This window comes from Poecilia reticulata, linkage group LG17 (assembly GCF_000633615.1).
Source record: "Poecilia reticulata strain Guanapo linkage group LG17, Guppy_female_1.0+MT, whole genome shotgun sequence".
Classification (NCBI taxonomy): domain Eukaryota; kingdom Metazoa; phylum Chordata; class Actinopteri; order Cyprinodontiformes; family Poeciliidae; genus Poecilia; species Poecilia reticulata.
In genome coordinates this window covers 30,755,561-30,771,314 of record NC_024347.1, presented here as the reverse complement: position 1 = coordinate 30,771,314, position 15,754 = coordinate 30,755,561, and the positions used below count along the sequence as shown (strand labels likewise).

The following is a 15,754-nucleotide window of genomic DNA, read 5'->3' as shown; positions in this document are numbered from 1 at the left end:
TGATCCTCTGATTGGCTCAGCAATGTAATGTGATCCTCTGATTGGCTAAGCAATGTAACGTGATCCTCTGCAGCAAGTGATTGCAAAGCGGGGCGTCATCACGACTTTACACAAGTGTGTCTTTACCTCRGCGGCAGAGGCTCCGCCAAACCCCTGAGACCGAGTCATCGAAACCCTGGAATTCGACCGAACCCAGGTTTAGAACCACTGGACTAGAAGGTTGGCTTGTTGGTTTAATTCAGAACTGCATTCTTTACAAACGGGTTTGAGAAAGCTTTAGAGAAAATTGTGTTCTACATATCTAGAGCAGTCCTACTTGGAAAAACAGTCAACTGTTGTGTGAAAATACAGCTCACCAAACTAGAACATCATGCTATTGATGAATTGACAAAAGTGGATATATACTGATCATATAAAGTTTATTAATATGCAGATGACATGGTGACATTAGGCTTATGCAGTGAAATGACTACATAAAGCAATTTGCTTACCTGAATCACGCTAGAACAAATGTTCTTGCATCATTCAAATGATTTAATAAAATCAAGACTAAAGAACTATTAGTTGGTCAACACAATGTTTCAGTGCTTATTACCTAAAATATTACCAATGCTCAGGCTTTATTTGCCACAGTTGACAAGCTCACAAACCCTTTTCTGACTTTACCAAATGAACTTCAGTCTAACAAGGCCTGCACTTTGAACTGCCTTGTTGCTGCACTAATTGTGCAGGGAAATATGTCTGAGTGGGACAGATAACCTGCCGAACTGCTGACAATATTTTTGCATTAAAAACAAAATGAAAAACACCAGGATTAAACTTTAATGTGCTTGCAAATTGCAACAACCAGCAGAGACCTGAAAATTATTAGTAGACATCGATACTAATGGCTGCTGATGGCTGGCTTTTGGATGAGCAAAAAAGAAAAAAAAGCTTTACACAATTATTTTTTGACATGAGCAAAAATGATTTGCTCTAGGCTAGCGGTTCTCAACGTGGGCGGTTCAGAGGACCGCAGGGGGCGCTGGCAAACATTTTTACAAAAGGGGGGCGCTGGGATTCCTTTGGGGGGCGTTTGGTCGAAGATCAACTTTACATCTTAAATGCACAACAATGCAAGTTTAGACTGAGCAACTTGGTAAAATTGTATTGTGTAACATTAAATCATGCTTGGCTGCAACAGTATCGATGGCAGCTCTTCTATTCAGTGTTTGTAGCTTTTGGCACAGCTCCGGCTGATGACGTTGCTATGATTCACTTTGGTATTTTTGCCTGTTCTGTGATCCTGTTAAGCAGCAACTTATGTAAAAAGTGTTTTATTGACGTTTGAAAGCTGCCCGCTTCCATGCAAGGACAACAGAAAATCGCTCTTATAAGCATGTAATTACTAAAATCATGATCCCCTCACTTTGTATCCCTTTGAAAAATGAGCATATTTAAATAAAGAAATCCCTCCATGGGTGATACCACGATAGAGAGCGTTCATTTTATAGCGTTAACATGGAGCTGTAAGTGGTCCGGTATGAAACGGGGGTGATGGAACAACACAGCACTTTCAAATTTCAATAATCAGAATGCAGAAATCGTTTCCGTTGTTTTAAAAGGTTTATGTCAGTCTGCCTTTTCCTTATCAATACATTTCACGATCGCCCTGTACCTTAAGGGCTTAAAAAAAAACGTGCACATTGCGTAAAATCTGAAACAGGAGAAGCGGGACATAAAACAGAGCAATGAACTAGATGTGAATTATGCCATAAAAACAGAGAATCCGACGCTGAATAGTGAAAAATCAACACATGATGTGAAACACATCATGACGATTAGGAGGCGCAGCAGGTGATGAGTGAAGATTACTGATGGTGAGCATCAATAAACAATAAAATACATCTATACCAACAGGAAAGAAACTAAAGTGGACATAGCAATAAACCAAGAGAGGATAATACTAATCAAAGGAAACTAAATGGAAATGAATGAAGAACAAAATGCAAGAATAAACTAAGAAACTAAACTAAACTACRGAGGAATAAACTGGTATGGCAAGACCTTTCGAGCAAAACTTAATACAAAGGACTGTGGCAAGAATAAACAGATGGTATTTCCAGATAAATGGTAAAATAATATTGTTGAAATGCCATGGGTTTGTTGAGACCATATCTAATACTGAGAATAAATATATCTTACAGACCATAACAGTAAAGAACTGATCACTTATTTATGTTTTTAATTAGATTTGATATATTTATTTCTTCAATATTATTTTTCATGTCAGTGTTAATGTCATGAGGCTGATGACTCCATGACACTTTCAGTTTGACTCATTAGGATTTGATTAAGAACCAGATTTGTTCTTTGTAATTTCTGTCCAGTTAAACTAATAATCTATAATCAATAGTCAGGTCTATATAAAGATATAATCCATGTTTCTGTCTCATATTTGTATGGCATTAAAAAGACCTGGAACTTTTGTTTTTCCACTGAAAGCTCTGGTTTGTACAATAAATGCCATGTGGGTGAAGTTTTATGGATGATACTCTGATGTCCCATTCTCCTGAAGGCAGCACAGAGCTGCACCACCAGAAACCGACAAACACTGAAGAGAAGAAGAGTTATGATTAATGTAGTTACAGTTCTATCCATGTTTTAATGTTGCAGAGCTCAGTCGTTTTACAAATAGTTCAAAGTTTAAACTGGCATGTTGAACATCTTTTATTTGCTCATTTTGTGGAATATTTAACAACTAGAAAATGGCAAAGAACAAGAATATTTTTCCATTCTGACTGGAATCTGTAGGCCTACAGATTTTAACTTGAATGTTCATTGCATTTTTCGTAGACGCCTGTGAAAATAATTTCTATTCCCATGACTTTATTTTTGATGATAAATACCGAAACAAGCATAAAAATCAAAACATCTACAATAGTGATAGTAATATTAATGATAAAATCATGGGCAGTGCAAAGTAGCCTGCAAATTCTTTGGTGGGGGGCGGTGAGGGACCTGGATAAAGGCTAGGGAGATCCAGGAGGAAGCTCAGAGGGGTCAGAGCTTCTCTGTCATGGGCCCAAAGTTATGGACCAACTTGCCTTTGCAGGTCAGAGAGGCCCCTTCACTGTCCACTTTTAAAGCTCGTCTTAAAACCCATCTATTTTACTTGGCTTTCAACACCAGCAGGATCTAGTTTTAAATTGTGTGTTTGTTTTTAAACTGTAAGAGTTTTTATTTTTTATTATTGTTATTGTTATGTTGTGTCCTTTTAGAGGTTGGCAACTGGCTTGCTTTCTTTGGTTCAATACTACTACCACCACAATATTTAGTGCTCATGAATTTTAAATGCAACAATCCACATACACTATGCAGGTAGGTTGCTTAAGGTTTTTTCTATTAGTTTTAGATACTGAAATGTCTCTTCCCACAAGCAACAGTAACAGGAAATGTGAAAAATACACATAAAGCAATCCAGACTTCTAAAAAAAGCTATGTAGTTGCATTTTATTCAAGCTGCAGTATGCAACTAGGCCTGTCGCGATAAACGATAAATCAATTAATCGCACGATAAATTAAACCTATCGACCTCATTTTAATTATCGGCTTTATCGTCTCTTTCTGCCTTTTTTTCTTTCTATTGATGACACTGAATGAAAAAAGGTTAAAAAAAAGCGCTCCAATGACCCTCCCTTCATCAGTGTAACGTCTAGCAGACACTACACAGCTGTCGGCTGATTGTCGGCTTATTTTCTAAACCTGAGACACCTTGGCTGACAGAAATCCCAGGTATAACGGTTCGATCGGGTTCGTCGTGCTGTGTGGTGTCCAGCCACATGGGCACAAAATAATGGCTACAAGTCCAGTTAACTAATTTTAACATCAGGCATTAATCAATGTTTTACCTGTGGTGCATGTGGCTAGAGTCAGCGTAAAGTCCTGACTGAATGAAAATCATTATAACCTATTTATGTCACGTTAACGAAGAACAGCTGAAAACTTAAGCTGCGCTAGCAATTTGACTCCAACTCCTCCCCTTGTCATTTCTATATTCTTCCTCAAAATGTTGAATAAACAATGATACCACATATCATCTCCAATGTCCGCTGGACTTTGGGTTGCGCTGTGTCAGCTGTTTGGGATTCCCCTCTGTAATTTCCCCAACTAGGACTGTTAAGCTCCTAGTTGGGGAAAACCCCTGATTTAGATCAGAGCGGCCACAATGATCTACTGTAACACACCATGGATGATCGGTTACAAAATCACCAGGGACAATCTTGGAACACCCAACGTTCTAAGATTGTAATGACGGGAAAATGGGGCCAAAAAATCGTGTAGTGTGCACCATTGCTTTAGGTGGTCTACTCTATTTAAATCTAAATAGAATGCCTACTGTCGCATAATAACAGTTTGAACAAACGTTAAAGAAAAAACTATAAAAGTTACATACTGCAGCTTTAATTTCACTTATGAGAGGATGGGTAAGGAGGGACGTGGGTTAGAGCTGCTGCTGACTGTTCTATTTGTTAAGTATGGTAAAAGGTACTGTGATAAGTTAAATATATGAATATCTTGGTAATTTCTTTCCTTAATTAAATGCTAGTGAAAAGGAGGCAAACAGCAGTCTGTAGCTAAGCTAACTATGCTAAATGGTTGACAATCTCAAACAGTCTGCCCACCTCTCTCGGAGAAAAACTGTTACAAATTTATACTCACCTTTTTCTCTCCCTCTCTGTATTTTTTGAAAACCTGACTATTGGCATCATAGTAACTGCCACAGTCGTTCTTGTCTTCTACCGACTGCTGCTGAACACCGTCGAGTGCACCAAGTCAGAACGAGTCAGGGGTGTGTTCAGTGCCAATATAGATGCATGCTGGGAGTGGCAACATTTAAATTTACTGTAATTTATTTATTGTAATTCACAGGGCCACAATTTTTCATTTCTATGAACAAAAAAATAAAATGACGAAGGGCACTCTGTTGCTCAGAAGCCCTTGGGATTGTCCTAACCTTTCCCCCCAGAAGATTTGTCAACCTGTCACCTAAAGCTTGTTTTTTTTCAGGATTTTGGCAAGCAATGTTTATCTTGAATGTTTGTGTTGAGATGTAAGAGAGTAACTCGAGTCAGAGAGATTATGAGAGTATAATTTAAGCTCAACTAATGTCTAAAGCTATAGACAAGTAAAAATTAGATGTGTATTACACATATTTTCTTTAATAAACCACTGAACATATAGATGTATGGATTGAATACAGTAGTATAAACCTCAACTTCAGCCTATTTTTTTAGCTATTTGTTTATGCAACAGTGTCATTTTGTTTCTTTTGTAATGTCAATTTACAATAATAAATTAAATTTCAAAATATAAAAAATGCAAATCTTTACCAGGAATGACTTTATCTTGACGGCAGTCATACAGCATCCCAAGACTGAATGGCCTGCCAAGAGTAGCCACCTCGATCATCTTCTCCGACTCCATCTCGTTTTCTAAATCACAAGAGTAACACTATTGTTCAGAAAAACCTGAAAACTTTGAAGACAATCTGATCAAAAGTTCTCCAAAATCTGACATCTATAAAACTCTTAAGAAGATGCGATAGGCGGCGCAAAATCAAAATGATAAATTAAGCATTATCCAAAACAAGATGAATAGTCTATGATCTGTTATTGTAAATGCATTTGGAAATCCTGGCAGAAACATTAACAGTTAAAATTGAGGACTGACTACAGAAGAACAAATGATAGTTGAAAAAAAATATTTAAAATGCCTTGAAAAATGTAGTTAGCATGAGTAAAGAAATTAGATGTTTTCAGTATATGCACACTTTTTATGATAAAAATTTTACATTTAAGCTAAATGAAAACAGTTACAAATGCCTTTTTATTCCTCTTTAAAAAACCTAAAAACCTTCAGGACTGTTGTTAAGTTATGATTAAAGCAAAGCCCAAAGAGAGAGAGGATACTTACTGCAGAATGTGCCTGTGTTGTCTTGAGACAGAAGTTTCCTCTTCAGCCTTTTATTCTCGGTGACGGAGACACTCCCCTAAATGTTTATTCATTACTGAGAGGCAGAGCTGAGGGGATACGGGCTCATTTCCAAGAAATGGTGTGACCAGCAGGATGGCCAGCAGAATCCCCCCAGTGTAAAAACTGCATCTTATTGGACATTTTCAAGTTATTCATCATATTTACAGTGCAAGACTGATGTACATATGAGTTAACTGAGTGAGAATCTCAATAAACTGAAACGTCAAATGTAAAATAATCCATTATTGGTTGTTAATTAAAATTCCATAAGAAAAACTACCTGTTTTGTTGTGTCTGTCAAAATCTGCTCTACAAAGTTAAAAATCTCTCAGGCTAATTTTCCATGAGGTGATAAGTGGCACATTATATTAGGCAGGCAGCATGTAAAAGAACAAACTACATATAGATAAGAAAAATCAGTACAATTTAAATATACAGGCAGCACTTTGTGGGTCACATGCATGTTTGAGTTACATTACTGAATATGTAGACCGTGTTGAACTGCAGCAAGATTCTGAGTACAATAACTTTTACAATCTGCCTTTGGCCTTCATCTATAAGATAATACAGAGCTTTGTCTTTCACTTTCAGGTTTACTGTGATGGAGTATCGGTCTCTAATTCTGCGCCCTTTGTGCAGATGGGAGTGGTATCCTGAAATTTATATTTAACAGCCAGAATAGTTCTTTCAGTTTCAGTTTGAATAAACGGACCCATTAAAACAAACTGAACAATCTGCTCAATAATTAATCGGATGATACTTTAAAACAAACTCAAGCATTTCCATTGGCATGATTTATCGTTTCTCTTTGTTTCTCTCTTTTTACCAAAAACTGGACAATAAGTCTTCAGTTTGGTACTTTGGTCTCGATTAGACCTCATTTTGAAAAGCATTTTTTTTAAAAGACTTCAAAATTCATTAGTTTTATTTATTCTGGGTTAGGCCTGTCACGATAACAAATTTTGCTGGACGATTAATTGTCTAAAAAATTATTGCGATAAACGATAATATTGTTTCAAGACATTTTGACACTGATTTAATGGAAATGACTCCTGATAGATGCACTTAATTTTCAAAATAACACATAACACTGGAACTGATAAACTAAATAAACAAAACAATAAAAAAAAAACATAAAATGGATTCTCAGTCTCCATTAACAAAAACGTACTTGAATAAAAACTAAACAAGATAAAGCCAAAGTGGAAATAAATACTGCATTCAACCAAAAGAGTGCAGATTATGAAGTCCGTATGTATATTATCCTTCAGTAATCATTAGATTTAAATAGAGAAAACCGGCACATCCTTCTACCTAATGCAATAATTCACTCTACACCATTTTTTGTCCCTATTTTCCCCTTATGACGATCTTAGATCGTTGGCCGATCTAACCGATCATCCTGCGGTGTTGGTGTGTCACGGTAAATCGTCGTGGTCGCTCCGATTTAAATCAGGGGTTTTCCCCAACTGGGAGCTTAACGCTGAATGTGACAGGGAGCCAATCAGAGCGCGGATTCTCCTCCGTGCTTTCTGAGGGGAAATTACGGAGGGGAATCCCAAGCAGCTGAAACGCTGGACATTAGACTAAGGAAATGATCAAGGAAGGGTCAGTAGAGAGCACCGGAGTTGAGCCTTTTTTCATTCAGTGTCATCAAGAGAAAGAAAAAAGGCCGGAAGAGACGATAATTAAAATGAGGTTGACAGGTTTAATTTATCGTCCGATTAATTGATTTATCGTTTATTGCGACAAGCCTATTCTGGATATTAATACTGTCGTCCAGTTCCAGTAATTAAACTTTAGAATTTAAAGTTTAATTACCTTCGAGAATGTGTTGCATTATTATTTCGTCATTACCATTATATAACTTTCAAAAATGGTCTCAAAAGAACAATATTATTGTTTGTTGAGAACATCTGGAACAGTTTATCATACAGTAAAAAAATTAATGGTGACAGATCTATTCACATGTTGTTACTTTTTGATGTATTTAATTCAAATCAGTTCAATTTCTTCATATACTTACAAAATGTCACCTTGGAGAACTTTACCAAAAAGTCAGTTCAATCCAATCATACAAATAAATTAAAAGTCAACTAAAAAACATTTTAAATTGATCCTAGTTATCAAACAATGGGGTCAAGTTTAGTTTTTAAATTCACTAAAACCTTCTGTCAAATGAAAATTAATTTTTTCTGGTCTTATGTGGATGATGAACTTATGGTTCATTTTTAATAAGCTTATGGACATTGTGAGGAATAGGTTTACTGCATTTGTGTGTTCAGTTTGAAGGTCCGCCAGAAATAGTTTTCTGCAGAAAATCCAGCTGATTGCATCGAGTTACTGACTTTAAAGCATCCACTTTTCTTGAGTCTGTTGTTTTTGAAAACCAGAAAAGCTGATAGATTTTGATTTCTGACTAATAAATTGGTACGTTTGAATCAGTTACTCTAAAATAAATCTGTGAAGTGTAAAGAATCTAACAGGAAGGGGAGAAATTCGTCTTTCACTTTCAGATTTACTCAGGGGCATGTCACATATTAACATTCTGTGCAATCTGTGAACAAGAGCACAACGGATCTTTTCATACGAGTTTCATTTTGAGTATCTGTTGTCTCAAACACAGTAAAAGCAAACTGAGGTAATAAACTTTTGACCTCAGTTTTAAATAATTAAAAAAAGATAATAAAACTTGATTCTTGCCTCCAAACTGAAGATTTGACTTTGAGGGTAAAAGTGAGTTTTCTTTTGGAGGTTTACTCCAAACTGAACATTCAGCTCCAAACTGAACATTCAGCAGAGAGGCACACCTCTGATTTATCTCAACCAACATTCACAGGGTTTTTATCGACCTCTATCTGTGCATAAATGTCTGTAGTAAAGATAAAGCAGAGCAACATCCAAAGTATCAGGATGCCCTTGCATTAGAGGAGCAACTATTGATTACGTAGTAGTTGACCAGTCTATCAATATTATTATTGGCTGCTCAGTTTGTGGGGTTATTTTCATCCAGCTCCGCTTTCTGTGAAGTTTAATTTCTTCTCAGTGCTGCTGCAGGTTATGCTGTAACTTTTCAAGCCTGCACAGTTATGTAGGTCTCAACATTATCCACAAATAAAAATGTTAGATATGTCAACGGTGCACTGGATGATTCTAGTTAACTTGGCAGTTAAATTTTTCTGTTTTCAAGTATTGGATGGAACAATCCAACTTGAGCTAATGTTCTAAACTCTGAAACTGTCCAACTTGATCATCACCTAATTCTGGAGACATAGCTGGTAAGAGATATAAGGGTGTGTGTGCATTTTATCAGGACCTGGGTGGTTTTGGTTTCATTGTGAGTGGAACTGGGTGGGCCTACGGATTTGCATAAAAGCAGAGAAAACTCAGCAAGTTCTTCCCACCCTCCCTCACTTTCTGCTGCACTTCAACCTGAGTGGTATGTATCTTCACTGTGTTCAACATGTTTGCTTATAGATTTCTGTTGTCTAATGCTTTCTCTATTAATATTTTTAGTGAGTGAATACAAACTGCAGAGTTTTACCACTGGACTGAGCAGAGAGAAGCCAACAAAGGTTTGTTCTAGTTTCTCCGTCTTCCTCACTTTTGTTTGAAAAAAATGACCAAATAATCAGCAATGTCATTGGTGTGACAAATAGGCATCAGGCATACATTTTCTCTGTTAATGGCCTGGTGATGAAAAATCTCTTATTTTAAAAGTATTAAAACTCATCAAGTTGTGATGTTCAGGTTTTTACAGCCTCCATCTTGGATTCACTCTTATATAAAATGATTTAAAATGATGTGACAACACCTGAAATGTGCATTGCCAAACCATCACCTGACTTGCACCCTATAGCTATATCTCACATAAACATTATTCAGATTGTGATTTTAATTTAATCTTTTTTAGTCTAAAAGGGGTTTTCCTGCCTCATACTTTGTGATTTTTGTTAAAAGTGTAAATTTTAATGCAAAGGGAAAAACTGTGTTTTGTGCAGTTATCATGCAACAGAGGCTGATTGCAGAAAGAGGTCACACACTGACATGTCAGCTTTGAGCAACAACATTTTATAATTTTAGCAGAACATTTAAACCAGTCCAACCCTCTTTTTTGGTTTGTTTCTGGTTCTGCTCTGCGCCCAGAACCAAAACCAAACATGTAGAAGTTGCATTTAGCTTCTATGCACCACAAATCTGGATCAAACTTCCAGAAAACTGCAAAACAGCAGAATTACTATATTACTTTAAAGCTAGACTAAAACCCGGCTTTGAACCATAAAAAATTACACTTTGACTAACATTTTGATGTGTAGCGATGACAATGGACACAATGTAATGTTTACTGGTTTTCTGTGTGGTGTCTTTTATGACAATTTTTTTCAATGTTAAGCACTTTGAACTGTCTTTTTGCTGAAATGTGCTATACAAATGAACTTTATTGACTGATTATAACCTCTGTAAGTAGGTTACAGAGGTTGTCGCTACAAGTGATCCTAAAACTATTCCATTCCTTTAATCTGCAGACGGTCACAATTGCCGATTTGGGTTAAAACATTTGAAGGCATCCATCCTATGTCTTAACAGGTAAGAAACCACAGTCTTTACATAAAAACGTTTCTACAATAACCAATTATGAGTAGAAATATGACATAACATTTTACGTTACATGCAAAATATGTAAAAAGTAAGGCAGTATAAATGTGTGAGCTATTATACTTCAGTAGATGTCAATTTAATTGTAATTTTCTATCTGGGAGTTATTTGGTCACACAAGGTCTTTGCCAAATAAAACCAAACTCTCTAGCACATTTTTTTTGAGCTATGCAGTTTTTGCAACATCAAACTATCTAAGCAACAAAAGCCTGAAAAGATCAAATTCTCCTCAGCTACTTTAACTTTCCTCCATCCTGATCTTCTCTTGGTTCATCAAACAGAAGTTCTTCATTGCTTGAGTTGGCCTGAATGCTAAACATCAGGTTTACTGGGCATCCAAATATTTCTGCCTGAGGAAAAGAGCAACGATCATCACTACTTTCACCAGTCAGAAGGAATGATGCAGGAAAGCAAAATGTTGCTATAAATGATCAGAATGCTGATCTCGCTGAAACTCTAACCCCTTTTTAAAGGGCTCCAGGCCTGCAAAAGAAAATAAACCAGCCATATGGTAATTACACAAATTTTTCATTTTTATTATTCTTTTTCTAAAAAGGCTCGGGCATACCAAGCTGTACCAGAAAATACTGGAAAATTTAAGGCAGTCTAAGTCGACAAACTTAACAGAAACTTTACTGCAATTCAGATAAAAGAAAAAAGAATTATATCCTCCATTACCTAGGGGCAATTATTGCAAAGGACAATGCATTTTGGCTATTAACTCCTGAAAAAATGTCACACAAGAACTTTAAAAATCAACATTAACTGTTAACTGATTCTGCATCATGTGACACAGGCCACACCCATTTCCACCTACCTACATCTTTATTGTGTTTCACCAAAGACAAAACCCAGTTTTGATTACTCCACCCACATTGTAAGCTGGACAGACATGAAACTTGGTATATAAAATCTATTGACTGAGACAATAAATCAAAATGGAAAAAATCAGAACAGTTTTGAAAATTATGTAATGAAGCAACATCAAACATTTCAGTGCTAGCCAGCATTAAGGTTAATTGGGTGTATCTCCACCAAGTTTCATTACACAACAGGAATTTAGATTCAGATCCTAATTAGGGATGATATATCGTCAAGATGTATTAACTTTTATATAGTTTTGGAGACAAGGTGTGTTACATGGGCCAAAATGTTGGCCTGCATAATGACTTGACAGATTTTCACCAAACTTGTTGGGGATGTTCAAACCCCCTGAGGCCATATTTCTCACATTTAAACTCGATGAAATAAAAAAAAAATAGACATGCAAAATTGCATTCTCTAAGATTGGTAAAAAAGTTAGTTAAATTTGACCACTAAGTGGTATTATAGGAAACACGTTTTAATGATTTTCTCCACAACTGCTAGATGTGGAGGACTACATCACTAAATCTTTGAATCATGCTTAATTGGGCAAATTTTGGACAACTAAAATGTCAAAATAATGCTAATTAGTAGAAAAATGATGTAATATGCAAAAGTATTTTGGTGAACTCCTTCGAGGTTCAAAGCCAACTGAAGCAAAACTTTGCATTGAGTGGAAAAGTGGCTGACCAAATGATGTGGACCAATCCCCCCCCAAAAAAATAAAATTTATGAATTATGAACAAATATTTTTTCCGCAAGAAAAAGTTTATTGAGCTTAACTTGAGAGCAGTTTGAGATTTATAAACAGTCTTCATACCAATGGTACCTAAGGTCAAATTAAGTGTTTGTGTGCATTTCCAGCCTGATCTAACTCCAAGGCATACAATAGGTAAGGAGTAGGCAACTCCTCTGTTTAGACTGCAAACAGATTAACACAAAATAGCATTCTCATGAGCACAACTTCCTCCTTTGCAAGATGTAAACAAAAACGGAGTAGCATCAGATTTTAGCAGTTTGGTTGGACTTGCCCAGAGTTCTCCACACTACAGTCCACTTCGTGCTTTTGGAGTGGTCTCCGATCCGTTTGCATCCACACATAAATTCAAACTGCACAAGAATTTGCTTCAACTGAACCCAGATGAGCTTTGTAGGTAGACTAGAGTTTGTTGTTTTGGTCCACATCAGAGTTTGATTCACTCTTCGCCAAATGAACCACACTTTCTGGCAATTGGAAATATTCTTGACCCTATAAAAATTGCAGATGTCCATCATTTTACTTAAACATGACCATAACTTTTTAATTGTAACAGTGTTTTCAAAAGTAATGTATCTTAGCATTAAGCTTATATGAAAGAAAGTGCTTAAGAATTTTAAATGTTTACATTTCTGATTCCTTCTTACAGATTTGGCTGTGAAAAAGGATCTGAAGTCCCACACTACAACGTCTATTTTTGTGTCACCTGGATAAAAATTTAGTTTTCCAAAGATAATCTCCAACAAGTCATGAACATCTTTAAACAAAAGCCAAAAAGGCTTCCTGATGCTGTTAAAGCTGAGAGCACAAAGCTGGAGCCACAGAAAGGACCACTGCCTGTTTATAGAGTTCCTCTGAACGAGGAGAACATCAGATTAAAGGGATGCAGGTTCTTCAGGTTTGGAGAACAAAGCAAAGTTGCTTCCAAACAAAGTCGCACCATCATGGTTCTTGGAGCTACAGGTGCTGGGAAGTCAACCCTCATCAATGGGATGATAAATTACATGCTAGGTGTTAAATGGTCAGACTCGTATCGGTTCAGCTTAGTGGATGATGGTCAGACAAAATCCCAAGCTCACAGTCAGACCTCTGAGGTCACTGTGTACAAACTCAACYACAGGGACGGATTTGAGGTTCCCTTCTCTCTGACCATCATAGACACTCCAGGCTTTGGAGACACCAGAGGAATAGACAGAGACAGGGAGATCACAGAGCAGCTCCGTAACCTCTTCACTAGTAAAGACGGGGTYAGTGAGATTGATGCTGTGTGTTTTATAGCTCAATCAGCTTTAGCTCGTCTCACACCGACACAGAAATATGTCTTTGATTCCATTCTCTCCATCTTTGGCAAAGATATAGCAGAAAACATCAGGATCCTGGTGACATTTGCAGATGGTCAGAAGCCTCCAGTTCTAGAAGCCATCAAMGAATCAGGCGTACCAAGTCCGAAAGGGAAAGATGGTCTTCCAGTTCACTTCAAATTTAACAACTCTGCTCTGTTTGCTGACAATAAATCCTCTGCAGCAGATGCCCTGAGTGATGATGATGATGAAAACTTTGATCAGATGTTTTGGAACATGGGAACAAAAAGCATGAAAAGGTTTTTTGCTGCTCTAAATCAGATAGAAACCAAAAGTTTGACACTGACAAAAGAGGTCCTGAGAGAAAGACAACAGCTGGAGGTTTCAGTTGAGAATCTGCAGCTTCAGGTTAAACTTGGTTTGGCCAAAATGGAGGAGATCAGAGAGACGAGAGAAAAAATCAAAGAGCATGAAGCCGAGATTGTTGAGAGACTGATGAGAAAACTGGAGGCTGAATATGGTATCATGCAGAATGAGGTGAATAAATTAATAGACAAGTCAGCAAAGTGTCTGAACCGACTGAAGGAGATAGCACTGAGGCCCAATCCTCTCACCACTCCAGAGTACATTGATTTGCTGATTGAAGGAGAGAAACAGGAGGGAAAAACAGGCTGGAAACAACGAGTTGAGTCACTGATGAAAATGAAACAAAAAGCAGAAATCATGGCTAAAGTGGAGAAAGGAGAAAAATCTCTCCCCCGATAAGAGTCACTTGATGTGAGACCATAAATCCTCAGATCGTCCCAAGGTCTTCTAGATTTTAATTCTGCAGTACAGTTACTACTCTCTTAGCATTTCTTCAAAACAATTCATTTTGTTTAAAGCTGCCCTGGCACCCTAAATATATGATGAAAATTTTCAAAACCTCAGGACACATAAAATGTAATATTTCTGTTTTGTTTTATGTATTCATTAAGTTTCAATCGCTTTAAGATAAAAAGAATCAAAGAATATTGTTTAAGAAAGTTAGGCCATTGCCAGAGTGATTTCTGATCTTGGTAGGACCTGAACCTCCCACCTGTCTCGGTTATACATTTTAACGTCAGAGTTGTGAAACCCCATTTTTAGCAATACAAGAGCCTGATATACCTTGTGGACTTCTACCTTCAATCTTTGTGAATGGCATTGTACAAAGTGTCTGTTGCTCAATTTTCAGCTCTTATTTGTTAGTTTTTCTATTTTTAATGGTTTGATGTAATATTCTAATTTTAAACATGTAAGCATTGCCTGCAAGTGGAAAATCTTAATAAGTATCAGAAATAAAGGCTTTATAACATCCATCTCTGTGTAATTAATATTTATAATGTTTCCCCTAAGGCTTAGCAAAAATGTTACTGAAATAAATTGGCAATTAATTTGTGATATTTTAATTTATTTAATGGGTCTGTATATGGTAATTGCAACCTGCCGGAAATGTACAGCATGTCCCTCACACCATGAATCAGAAAGTACACATTTAAAGAAAATACTAAAAATGGGCAACAAATTTACAATTGAAAATAAATGAAAGTGTTTCAGGTAAAATAAAAGGTAAAATAGAGACAATTTAGTCAGCTAATGTTGGTTTACCTACTTACTTTCAGCATTATTAGTAATATACCTGAGTTATTTTACTTTTTTCCTGTTGATTTCCCGCCACCGAACCAGTCCAGTTGGTGGCGGTAATGTACCATGGTGGTTGGTCTCCCACCCACCATTAATCACAAGAAGAAGAAGTAATTTGGCGCCGTAATCCACCTGCTGGACTGTCAAACCGCTGTGTATGTTTTGAAATAGTTGAGATTATTTACCTGTAAATTATACTTCGGACACCTTTCTTTAAATTGTTTCCCTGATTAAGTTATTGAAGGCATTTTTTGGGTTTCACCGGATCTTCTAAGCAGCGTGTGAGAAAACACAMGGCACAACCTCTGAGGCATTTTGCTCGGCTGCTGGCGCTTGAGAAACAGAAATGGCGTCATGAAACAGCAGCAGATTGAGGATGAACGTTAAAGAGGAATCGCTACAATCAAGGGAGGATCTGCTGGACTCATCTAAAGGTAGGTGAAGCAACTCCTGGAGCGGCGGACCGAGAAGACGTCTCAAGGTAAGAGCTGCTGCT

General features: G+C 36.9%; 2 protein-coding genes across 2 annotated transcripts in view; one reads left to right on the top strand and one right to left on the bottom strand.

Moving 5' to 3' along the window:
* LOC103480059 (uncharacterized) overlaps nt 1-5,992 on the bottom strand; it is a 12,055-nt gene extending 6,063 nt beyond the window's left edge. Inside the window, exon 1 of the mRNA XM_008434805.2 lies at nt 5,373-5,992. Within this exon, the coding sequence (XP_008433027.1) occupies nt 5,373-5,466 (94 nt within the window). The 5' untranslated portion in view covers nt 5,467-5,992. The remainder of the gene's footprint in view (nt 1-5,372) is intronic.
* A 2,154-nt stretch (nt 5,993-8,146) lies between these two features.
* The window catches only part of LOC103480060 (uncharacterized), an 8,492-nt gene continuing 884 nt past the window's right edge, over nt 8,147-15,754 (top strand). Inside the window, exons 1-3 of the mRNA XM_008434806.1 lie at nt 8,147-9,590; nt 10,542-10,602; nt 12,942-13,914. Of these exons, the coding sequence (XP_008433028.1) occupies nt 13,042-13,914 (873 nt within the window). The 5' untranslated portion in view covers nt 8,147-9,590; nt 10,542-10,602; nt 12,942-13,041. The remainder of the gene's footprint in view (nt 9,591-10,541; nt 10,603-12,941; nt 13,915-15,754) is intronic.